General features: G+C 44.7%; 1 protein-coding gene across 9 annotated transcripts in view; it reads left to right on the top strand.

Annotated features, from left to right (window-relative positions):
• The window catches only part of MVB12B (multivesicular body subunit 12B), a 66,671-nt gene that overhangs the window by 18,324 nt on the left and 35,894 nt on the right, over positions 1-12,453 (top strand). For all 9 annotated transcript variants that reach the window (XM_080562521.1, XM_080562520.1, XM_080562522.1 and 6 more), the window contains 2 exons: positions 1,022-1,151; positions 1,431-1,556. In XM_080562521.1, coding sequence (XP_080418647.1) covers positions 1,022-1,151; positions 1,431-1,556 — 256 coding nt within the window. The remainder of the gene's footprint in view (positions 1-1,021; positions 1,152-1,430; positions 1,557-12,453) is intronic.

Genomic DNA, 12,453 nt, shown 5'->3' with positions numbered 1-12,453 from the left:
GTTGTCTGCGTTCACAAATGGAACCCTCACCCTGCTCACGTTGAGAGTCCCACAGATTTTTAGGGGGAGGTGGAGCAAATCTGTATCTGTGTGCCAGTACCACGTTATTCTGCAACTGTCCCATAACTGACCATAGTTTGTACCTGCATGCAGACAGATAGTGGGCTTATGCATGAACTCATTATACGGATAAGCCTTAAGTGTGGGCTTTGGTTTTTTACAATGAGTAACATGGAAACAAGTGAAATTTCTCTGTGATGCACAGCAAGAAAGGACCGTGCAGGAGATTCATCTGCCCTTTGAACATGGGTCAGCACAGCCCAGTTACCCCGTTGGGGATCCTGGCAATTCTGCTTTTAAAACCTGGTTTTAACCCTGCAAAGACACCAGGTTAGATGTAGTGGGAGTATCGCTTCAGTGCTTGCTGATGGAGTCAGAAGAGGCTGTTAGCACTTAGTAAAAGTCACCTCTTCAAATCTCTCACATCCTGTTAGCCGCTCTGTGTGACAGTGTTTTTCTGCCTGCTTTGGCTGTTTGGAAGCATATCTCAGAACAAACTGTCCACTTGTGTCAGCAGCTTCCAGGTATGTTCCTAGAGGCAGAGCTTGTAGAAGGAATACTTGGGTATCCAGGCCAGTGAGTCAAATGCTGCTTTGGAAAGAGGAAGTGAATATGAGAAGTGTATGGAAGTGGGAAAATCACCTGCCACTTCTGTTCTGTAGTGCAGTGTGCTGTGGCATACGTGATGTCTTGTCTTCCCTACAAAGGGAAGTAGGGAGTACTGGTTTATCACAGTGCCTAATAACAATTCCTGCACAGTGTACAGAGAGCTCATAGAAAACTTCTTCAGTCAATGAATGGTACCGCACTGTCTGGTTTTCTGACATATATGTTCTTTGGCTCTGGTTCCTGCTGTAATTATCTGCCAAATATCTGGAGAGACAATAAATAATGTTTATACCCTTGTCTTGCATAAAAAAACAACTTCTGTTGTTGTTTTTGTTTTGTTTTGTTTTTACAGAAGAAGTAGCTTTCAGAAAGAAAAGGCTGTGCATTAAATTCATCCCTCGAGATTCTACAGAGGCAGCAATCTGTGATATCCGAATCCTGAGTAGATCTAAGCAAGCCCCTCCTCAGTACACATTCATAGGGTAAGTACCCCTCGCTCTAGAAGCTGCTTCCATATTTGTAATTGTGCCAAGCATCTCCTTTTCCTGTAATTGGTAAGTAGTTGTTTATAAGAGACGAAGCTCGTCGTTGGAAATATTTACATAAATACAAATGTTACTGAGTTTGATATGGGAAGTAACTAACCCTTTTTTCCACTATTTCTTGCTATCCAAGGTGTTTGTGAAATTTATCTGTTTGCTAATTGTGTATGTGTGCAGCATGTGCTTATAGCATTAATGTCTTTTGTATCAACTACACAGGGAGTTGAACAACATGGGCATTTGGTACCGGATGGGCAGAGTTCCCCGCAACCATGAGTCTTCACAACCTGCTACTCCTGCCCAAGTACCGTCTTCAACACCAACACCAGCTCCTAACCTGCCGAGGTGAGTTTTCTGCTTTCCAGCATCTTCTGCTTGATGCAGTGTGGCATATTGTTGCAAAGCACCTGCATGGTGGAGTCAAGACTAAAAGCACACCTTAGTTCAAATGATTATGTAGTCTGATTTGATAGTGAGGGAATGAGTCATTCTTTCAAGTGTTTGCCTAATTGGAAGTTCTGTGATTGTCATTGCATAAAGCCATATGATTAAAGAAGTCAGAAGGAAGGAAAAAAAAAAAGCCTTCATAGGAGTGGAAACAGCCAGAAAGCTACACCTTTTCTTTGTTTTGTACTGTGTAAAATTTTTGTAGCTTCCCAGTACATGTGGGTTACCCCGGAGAACGGGTGAGAGCCATAGTAGCCAAGCTGGTTTCCCGCTCCTTGACCAAAGAGAGGGAGAACTGTTCATACAGTCCCTAGTGCAGAGGGAGATGAGTTTTGCTCTTTCTCCAAAATCAGTCCACTTATGGTTTGAAGTGCTGCCCCCCTTTTTTTTTTTTCTTAGACCACTATGCTCTAGTCTTGCAGTTGACATTGAATACGCAGAGCAGACTGCTCATTGTACCGTGAGTGTCAGGAGGAGGTCATAAGTTGCATGCTGGCAAAGGGTAGGCAAGATCAGGGAAAGAGATGTCATGATTATTAGAGAGCAGATCTTCATTTTCTGTCTGCAAGAAATTCCTGCTTGGGCATATTTCCAAAATAAAGAGAAAAATTATCATAGCAAGAGAATATCGATGGCAGTCCTTAATCACTAAGTGTGGAAGGGTCACTTTATGGCCAAGCAGGGAAGGCTGTAGAACAGCTTCAGAGCTATTGGGAACAGGGCCAAAATTAGAGCTCAGAGCATCAGCGACAGTCTGAAAAGAAGTGTTTACAAGGCTTATATATTTTATAACCTCTTGTTGTACAGTTTATGGTTTACAATGGCTGCAGGGAAATTGGATCAGTTTTGTTTTACTTGCCAAATAAAGCAAATGTCAAAATAGTCAATATAAAATGTATTCTAATTTGGCTGAGTTAAAACAGCCAGCATGCAGTGGAATAATTGAATGTTACATTAATGCCTCCTAGTAAAAACCACCTGTCTGTAGCCAGCTCCACTCTCGTGCCCGGTGCATGATTTACAGGTAACTTTTACACCACCCGCCTGATCTTTCAAAGCATCTTTCATGTCTGTTTTTTACTCTGATTATTTATTATCCAATATATTTTTTAAGAAATAGAAATATATATAAAGGTGCATCCTGCAAATATTTCATTATTACGGGAAACACATGCTACTTGAAAAGCCTTTTCTAATACTCTATCAGCAATGTGATGTTATTCAAGTTTAATGTTTGTGGAAGATTGTAGTCACAAGTAACCTCTTATTTTTACATCACCATAGAGATAGGGGAATACAATGGTAGCCAGTTTGCCATTTTATTCTGTGTGGATATATTTTGACAGGAACTGCAGTGAGTAGCTCTGCTACTGCGAGTGCTAGGACAAAACTGGTGCGCAGTGCAGAACAGATCTCTGTGGAGATCCAGCTGTTAGGTTGGTCAGGTATTTAAGCTATGCAGTTGCTGGCTAGCATTATAAGCAGTTTTAAATTAAGATGGTGTGCTTGGGTGCTTCGGGATAATTGTTAACACTGGATATAAACTAAAGAAGTAAACCATACCAGTGAGCTGCACAGCAAACCTTTCTGCAGGGAAGAACTTCTTGCTGTGAGAGGTCTTTATTTCTGTGTCAGCCATGTTCCCTCCTCTGACCCGTGGTACAAGTTACTGAAGGCAATGGATGGCGGCACATCAGAGTTTTGTTGTGTGTCAGAAGTTTGACCTCCCCAGCTCGCTGTGCGTCAGCAATGCTGCTTCCTCTGCTGTGTCGTGGGGTTATGGCTTGCAGTCAGAACTGCACAAGGGGAAGCTTTGTTTGATATTCTTGCTGGACTGCATATGTTATTTTCTAGCCATTTCTTCTCCTTGGTGTTTAATACTACAGGCATCTGGCTTAATGGTCTCTAACTGCAGCCGTCACGCATCCCGGTGAGGACTGCACGCTGTACTGTGGAACACAACCGTGCCGTTGTGCAGGGCATCAAGCTGCTTTACTGTTTTTTCTCTCCAAATTTTGCAATGGCTTCTTGGCACTAATGGCAGCCTGGAGAAATGCATTTTTAGTTTCCCATCCTAGAAGGCTGCTGCTGAAGAACTGCTTCTGTTGACTTGAGTCACCAGTGAGAATTTAGAGCAACTTCCCTCAGTGCGTCTGCGTTGGAGGCTTGCACTCTCCAGTAAAAATTGATGCTAGTGCTACATTGTGACATCACTTTGGGGAGCAAGTAGGTAAGCCTCCCCCAAGAGAAGAGGTGCTAATAACAGGTGATTCATTTGTTCTTCTGAGTACCTTTGTTTCATCCAGCCTATCACTGACTGCCAGTGCACATGTTGGGGACTTGGAAGAACATGTTGCGAGCATTTGAGCAGTGTTTTAGGGCGTAGCTCCTCACTGGCACAAGCTCTGTCTGGGAATAAGCCAGAGGAGGGTTTTAATGACATGTTCTCCTCTTCCTCACAAGTCCACTCTGAGCCTTTTGTGAGCAAGTCCTTCGCTTCTGCAAATGCATGTGGCACCAACCTCAAGCCTCTTTGCTCTGCAGCTGCCTACGCGATGGCTCCTGTTGCAGTTGCAGCGCTGTGAGCCCATGTGGCTTTTTTGGTGTGTGGGTACAGTTCACATCCCTTCCCGTGGTGCTGCAGGAGCCTCTACTGCCGTCATTCAAACGGTCCTCTCACAATTTGTCAGCTGCAAGCAAGATGTCAGTCAGTGCTGCTGAAGTGTGTTTTACAGTGACAGACATAATTGCACTTAACTTTTTGCATGGATGTTATCAATCTGTGACAGATACTTTGGGAAATTGAGCACTCTGATTGCAGATGATGTGTCACAGGCGTTTAATCTTCCTCTCGGAGAGACCAGGATTTCAGTCACAACTTTTACTTGTTGATGTCAGGTTTTGAAAATGTAGATTCGCGCTGACCCTGGGAACCGTTCAGTCATTTAGTTTGCGGGGCTGTCATCTGAAAGGTTAATGGCTTACTAGGGAGAGAGAAGGAAGATCACGCTGCAATTGGCTTGTGTTCACGCCATGTGTTACCACGGCTGGGCTCACGGCACTTGGTCCTCCTGCTGTTTGAAGGTCCGACTGCTTCCACCGGCCTTCCTGGGATGCCCGTGGCACATCTCAGCCTGTTCTAATGGAAAATCTGAGCGGCGGTGAGGGCAGGCAGCCCGGCGTGCTGGAAGCTCAGGGTGTCCCCGTGCGGCCACGCAGGCCCGGGGCCCTGTGGGCCAGAGCCACCGCAGTGCCTGTGAAGACGAGCGGCGGCCGAGCTGGCACGTGGTCGGCTCCGGCCGAAGAGCAGGAAGGCTGTGGCAGGGTCAGGGCGCTGGGCAGCTCATGGGGCAGCCGGGGGTGGAAGTCCCTTGGCAGTGAGGTGCTGAGCTGCTGGTGCTGGATGGGGTCCAGCTGGACAAGGCTCCGGTGCTCCTGTCCCATCCCTGCCTCTTCTCGGGTGCCCAGGGCTTTCACGCAGAGAGGGGCTGGGCGCTGGGCCCCAGCGTATGCCTGCTGTGCCTGCAATTCCTGCCTATCTGCACAGCAAACGAGCCACAGGAACAGCTCGTTTGTGCTGCAGCTCCCACCCCTGGCAGCTGGCAGCCGTCCCTCCTTGCGTGCCCTCGCGGTGCTGCAAGCAGCCGGTCCCTGCTGCCGGGTGCTCGGCTCTGGGCAGCGCTGACCTGGGGCGGTGCTGCTCCCCGTGTGATCAGGAGATAACTACCCAGCATAACCCCCTGAAATAAGAGCAGGATGTGTAAATATTCCTACCGCTCTCCTATGTACCTTTTAAATAGTTAGCTACTTTGCCTAAGAACAGGGAAATGATTTGCTCCTGTTCCTTTGCTCCCAGCGGAGTTTAACGTTAAGGAATGTAAGGATTTCCTCTCTAGGCAGAGAAGTCTGATTTTCAGATTGACTTGTTTGAACTTTGTCGTGTGAGCTTGGAAAGTGATCAGTGTGTGGCTTTCTGCTGGAGGCCAATGATGTGCAATAGGTGGCAGCTAATAAAGCAGCACCGGCAAAGCCGCGTGTTGGAGACCTACGCTCGCTGTGACGATAAGCCAGTCCCGCTCTGTACGGTGGGTTAACTGCAGGCAAGTGGGAGGCCTTTTACCTTCCCTGTTTTTTAAGCAGCAACGATAGTATTTAGAAATAACTCTTAACTTCTTCTTTGTTTCAAAGAGATTTCGTGGAGAGTCTGTAGAGCAGAAGGTTGTGAGGTTTCACTTTCCCCCTCTGGTGAGGAGCAAAGCCAAGACTTCATGAAGTTGTCGTGGACCAGAGACAGGCACTACTGGTAACCCGATGACTAGGATGCTTTAGCAGAGTGGTTGGGTTTCCATTAAAGTCCCTCATCTGAATGAAAGACTATCAAATAAGTAGTATGTTGGGGTGGATCTTTTTGGTTTGACTGGAAACCACTCTGAGAAACCTGCCAGTGAAAGCTCTGACAGCTTGATCCTTTCTACAAAGTACTTTGTTCTTGATGGAGATTCATTTTCCAATACGTTTCATCAAAAGCGCTCTAAAGTAAAACTAATTCACAACTAATAAAGTAGATTCTTAGACTATTCTTTGTGCCCGGAAGGCTTAGGTTGGAAATTCTGAGAAATTTCTTCTCAGAACGAGCAGTCAGGCACTGGAACGGGCTGCCCGGGGAGGCGGTGGCGTCACCGTCCTTAAGGAGAGGTTGGACGTGGTGCTGAGGGACATGGTTTAGTGGGTGACATTTGGTGGTAGGGGTTGGACCAGATGATCCTTGGAGGTCTTTTCCAACCTTAATGATTCTATGGCTTGAATGCTCAGATTACTTGTGTCATGAAATAGAGCAAAATAGTCTTAATTTTTATATGATTTATCCTACAAGAGGCCAAGGATTGCACAAGGGCTGGGAATGGAACAAGGGCTTCACAGTAGCTATGGATAACAACCAATGAGACTGAAACGCTCAGCCGAACCTTGGAAAAAGTGTTTTCCGTAGATCCATTGCAGTTCCTACAGTAAGAAGCAACATTTCAGGCTGAAATGTATGTGATGTGTGTATGCTGTGCAAGTCTGAACCTGATGGTTTGTTTGAGTGGGTAAGGAGTGCTGGCATACATTTATGCAGAGTCTGTTTCACATAAGGAATTTGTTATGAAACTACACTGACCATATGGCTTGCATCCAACTCAGCTGGATGAAGACGTGCAAAAATTGGTCATAGTCCAGTATGTTTTAGTGGCAGAAAACGATGATTAGGAAAAAATGTTTAAACAATATGAGTGGTTTCCAGGCACAAGAATTCCTTGCATCAGTTGAGAAAGAGGGACGTTAACTGTGGTTAGGAAAAGTTTGATTTAGCTGAATTTGAGGATGCATTGAAAAATTTTGGGGAGTGCTCTGACTGAAGAGGCTTCAATATCCTTAGAATCATGAATCATTTTTCTTTACAGAGCCGTGTTCCTGGTGTAGTAATAGTCCTCAAGGCATGCTTCTTCAGGGTGTAGTGTAGGGTCGTTATATCCGAGCCAAAGGTATTCATTCAAAGAAGCTATGTACTTAGTTGTTAAATAAGCCCTGTGGGGGAATTGAGCATTTTTTCCCTAAAACATCTATGTTGTCTCCTATTTAATATGATCTCTGCCACTGTTGATTTGTAATCTGTGCTTTCACCCTGAAGTGTATGCGGTTGTGTTCAGATATTTCCGTCTTTAAATCAATCACTTTCACCATTTTCCAAAACACTTCTCGAGTTTATTGCTTTTAGTGAAGTGTTTGGACTGTCATTATTTATTACTGGCAAAGCGCTGACAACGTGCTCTTCCCAAATGAGTCTTTATGAGGAATATTTGTTTAGCAGGTTCTGTAGGGAGGTGCTGGGGCTGTGCCACAGCACCCCGGAGCTGCGGGCCCTGCCGTGGTGGCGCCAGCCTCGGGCGGGCTGGCGGCACGGTGCAGGCAACGGCGCTCGGGTCGGAGACGCTTCTCCATCGGGCGTGTGATCTTGGGCTTCGTTCTGATTAATTTGATGGAATTTAAAAACCTAGCCCAGGAAACCTGCGCTGTGTGTAATTTATCTTTTTGGAGTATTTCTGCTGTTTGGCAATTTTTCCCTACTGCTTCATTATCTGAAAACTCCTGACTCCAGAGAGCAGCTAGTGAAGGATGTGGAAAGCTGCACTCATCCCACCGCAGCCTCCAGAGACGCTGCGCTGCTCATCTCAGACAACCACTTCATAAGCACTTCATGCTTACAGTATGAGGTCTTAGTTCTTTGATGCAGTCCTCTGCCTATAACAATTTAATGGGCTACAGCTCAGACTTTCAAGCAGTGTAAATTAAACTTGTTGGGCTTTTTCTATTGTTTGGCAGCTGTTCCATCCTAGTTACTTAAATTCTCTGTTCTAAATTAATCCCTGTACAGAGGGAGCCGCAGGAGCTTCGTTCTGCATTAAGCCTTACATTTTGGGTTGCTGGTCTGCAGTAGATCATGCTCCCTTGTTAGCATCGTCGGGTCTTGTTCCGTTCAGCTGGTGAGCGCTCTCGTTCTGACAGGGTAGCGTAACATCATTTTCCCTTGAAACATCATTTTCGAGGCGTGGTCATTTCAGGAGGGGGATGTGCGGCGGCACACTCTGCATGATGCATTGGGTAAGGATGCTGCAGACAGGCCTTTTTCCCTTTTTACTGCTGGGAAAATGAAGTGCTTAAATCTAAAAGTGGAAAGAATCACTTGCTCCCTTTTTCATTCTCTCATGTGTTTGGTCTTTTATAAAATCTGAGTCTGGCACCATAAGCGCTCATTGATTTTTTGGGAAACAGGATATTTTAGTAGTTTGGAATGAGATGAAATGCTTGCAAAGCCCATATGTTGCTTGTTTTAGGCAAAGGGTCAGTAAGGTTTTAGAAAGTATTTAAATATTTGGTTTACACGATTAGAATAGATTGTCTGGAATGAAGTCCATTACCCGAGGTGATTCTTGCCTCGCAGTTTTGTTTTTCACTGCAGTTCTTTTGGGTATGAGGTAGGTGTTCTGGCATAGCAGTGCCTGAGCACAGTAAAAGTTAAGAACTGTGAATAAATACTGTAGATGGGATTCTGGACACTGCTGGAGCCATAGATATCTGCTGTGCCATTTTCTGTAAACTACAGTTTGGAAAATACGTTCTGGTAAAGTGAGTGGTCGTGGAGAGGTCCTCTGATTTCTGTCAGCGAAATGCTAGCAGCTCATTTCTTAGAAACGGGCTTTTTCCTCTGCCCGTAGGCAAAGCTTTCAAGTCAGATTATGTTTCTTGAAAAGTACAGCCTGACATTAACTTCTTGTAGGTGTGTTTTTAGCTTTCTGCAGCTTAGAATGTGTTTAATCATTCTAGCTTCAGTTTTTCGTGAGGCATATGATCTTTGCATAATCCATCGATTATGGAAGATAAGATTCTTTTTATTCCAGGATATTCCTGTGAGACTTTACAGTATCTGTGGCACTGTTCTTCATTTAGAATAAATTGCAGTCATGGCGGTGGTACATCAAAGAACAGAGCAGACCCAGTTCTGTAGCATGCAATATGCTTTCTGACGTATTTGACAATGTGGGGCAGCTTTTAAGGTTTTGCCTGATTTCTCTACAATGTTTGTCTAATCCAGTTGGAAATCAAAAACTTACTATTGTTCTTTTGCTGTGCGTTGCTGATATTTTTATATGAATTATGAAGCATCCTTTGATATCTGGCATTTCCCCTTATGATCTTTTGTTACTTTTTATGAGTACTTGCTCCCTGACTTCAAAAGCAGTTCATCACCTTCATGCAGACAGTTATTAATAACTTATTTGGAACTGTTGGGCATTCCTGAGCCTGTTTTATGCAAGTTTCTCTCTAGAAACAGTCAAAAAGTGACCATAATGTGTGCAGACCTCGAACCTCTTTTGCTAGCATCTGAAGGATCTCTCTCTCATGTCCTTCTGTTGCTGCTGTGTGTGGATGCAGTCTGTAGATTTAATGAATAAAAGAAAAACTAAAATTAAATGAGTAATTAAATCTAACCTGTCCTGAATTATGGTAATGTGGCTGTTTCATCCTAAATTGTCTGGAAATTTACAATATGTTGGGGAAAAATATTTTTTGTAATGTTCTCTTTCTTTAACCCCTGCTGAAACAATGGGTTTTTTACTTCAGCTTTGGTGAGAACGGGCCCGAAATCCTGCCGTGAGCCTCACCGGGGCAGGCTTCCCTCCTCCCTGAGGGACAGACGGCACCAAACCCGCCTTGTCGCTTGAATTCAGTGGGGAGGAAAAAACCTTCGTTTCTGACAATTCAGAAGGAACATAATTGGGATTAGAATAGTTAATGCGAGTTGCCATTCCCTAACGTTAGAGATTCCACTAAAGAACTAATAATTACTGTTAATATCTTTCAGTGGAAACTTTCAGAGCAGACGAGCACTGGTTGAAGCAGTATTTAACGGCATGCTGCTGGCATGATGCGAATGCAAATAAGCGTTATTAGCCTAATGATTTTGCTGTCGCCATGGCTGTGCGGCAGTAGTGTTGTGAATATGTCATGCAGTACCCGTGAATTTGGAAAGTGTGTCAAAACACAACTTCAATTAGTTTGCTCTAATTATGGCCCTAGAGAGTTCATAACTATATCACTCCTCATTAAAAGAGATTTTCGTATATGGATTAATACAGCACGTAAGGATCCGAGGCAGGGCGGAAGGAGGGTGTCCGCGGAGCGGCGCGGCTCCGGGGCAGTCCCAGGGCCGGCCCGGGGGGCTCCCCCTGCGCCGGCCGGCCGCTGGCTCGGGGTCCGTGCCCCTTGGAGCAGGGCTTCGTCCCTCAGCACGCGGACCTGGTCAGTGATTCTGGACATGTTCTTCAGTTAATTTAAAAAACAAAAACAGAAAACCAAACCAACAAAAAACAACAGCAGCAAAAAAACCAAACCGCCACCCCGGAAACAACACTTGGTGGCAAGATTTGCTTTCCGGCCTGGAAGATTTGCTCTGAGAAAGGTCAAAGAGCATGGGTAGTCAGCAGCCTGCGGGATGCCAAACGCGCAGGTACCTTTTGCAGTGTATTTGTTACATCCTTTAAATATTGTCTTTTTGTATTGTGTGAGCACGTTCTTCCTTTGCAGAACGGGGAAAAGATTCTTGTGCCCGCAGGTGAGCAGTTGGTGAGGGGTTAAAGTAGTAATTGTTTAAATCTTTCAGGCTTTCCTCCCAGTTCTGTGATAATTTGATGAAGAACTTCACCCTAATTAAATATTCAAATTAGGAATAAGTGTCAATATGGCTTCCCATTGCCTGGAATGATGATTAATTGTATTCAAAACTCTAGTGGCCGCTGTAATCTAAACCAAACCGTTGTTCTTGATTATTTCTGCAACACATTTACCATGTTTTTGTTTTAAAATTTAAACTAGTAATTGATTTGCCATATGCCACAGAGCTGCACATACTTTCACGATATGTGTTTAGGAACTTGGGGACTTTGTAATTGGGATTTTCTTGCTTTTCAATGGCAGCCTCTCTTTCTTTTTTTTTTGTCTTCTACAATGTAAAATGATTTGGCTTTCACAACGCATAAGGAAAATGCATTATGCAATCAACTGACTAGGTATAAGTTATATTGATCCTGGCTAAAGTTTGCATTAATTTAAAATAAATTAGACTTTGTTTCCCATATTTCCCTACCATGTCACGCTCTTAAAAGAGAAAGGGGGAGGGGAAGAACTGATCTCGTTCTAGCAGTCGTTACCCTCTGTCTTGTGGTCTTACAGCTAAATTTTCTCCTTGGAGAGACCTAGCTCTGCACAGTGCAGCCTGGTAGAAAGGATGAAATACCTGTTTGTCCTGCCTCAGAGAACAGAAGGTGGCAAAAGAAGTGGAGACGTAGAAACAACGGCATTTTACGTTGCTTTCAAGCACCTTCATAACAGTGCTCAGGACGCTCGGCGCTGGAAGGTGACCTGCCATGGGTGGGATGGGCGCTTGTGGCACGGAGAGCCCCGTGAGAGCAGCTGCAGAGCTGCCTGCCCGCCACCAACAAGCATCAAAGCACGCGCCTACCTGTGCTGCTTGTACTTTTCCCCAGCTTGAGGGAGTATTTTGGTATGTATTTTCATGTTGATACATCTGGAATGAAAAGCAAATAGGGTATTATGTCGAGTTAGGAAACGAGGTCTGGATATGTGAACTTCTGCTGCCATATTTGTGTGTGTATGGTCGGAGTCCGTCAGGCTGTGAGTGATTCATTGTAATTACGCGCGTGGAATGCATGCACCTCTTTAACATGTGGTGTTTGTGCAACCTGGTGCTGCCATGCAGACTTGGTAGTGCCCGGGGACTTGGTTGGGGATGTCTTTTGCAAAGTAAGATTTCGGAGCTTTGTTGGAAGGCTGTGGTGTTTGTTCGCGGAACTGACAGCTCTGTAATTTTGCTTACACAATGCCTCTGTGAACTACCTGTGGAGCTGTCCTTTCCAGTCCTGCAGGTCGATGCGATCTGCATGACCGGCTTCAGCAGCATGCGGTGGTCTCTCTGGGCTTGGTGGTGGCTTGCTGAAAAGAACTGTACATATGGAAAAGATTTAGCCTCTTACAGCAGAAGCTGGGATAAACTTTTAAAGTACTCTGCTCAGAAATGGGCCTTTTTAAATAGACCTGCTTTGTTTACTTCCAAAGCATTTCCTGCTGTTTTGTTTAGGTATGAAGAAAACAGTCTGCAGTACAAGTAAGAGAAATTCAAAAATCTTTGTTAGCTGTTTTGATGCCTCAAAGTATTTTTGGATACTGCTAAAAACAAATG

Source organism: Anser brachyrhynchus (genome assembly GCF_964034855.1).
Source record: "Anser brachyrhynchus genome assembly, chromosome: 19".
Taxonomy (NCBI): Eukaryota; Metazoa; Chordata; class Aves; order Anseriformes; family Anatidae; genus Anser; species Anser brachyrhynchus.
The sequence above is the reverse complement of the archived record's forward strand: the minus strand, read 5'-3'. Positions and strand labels throughout refer to the sequence as shown.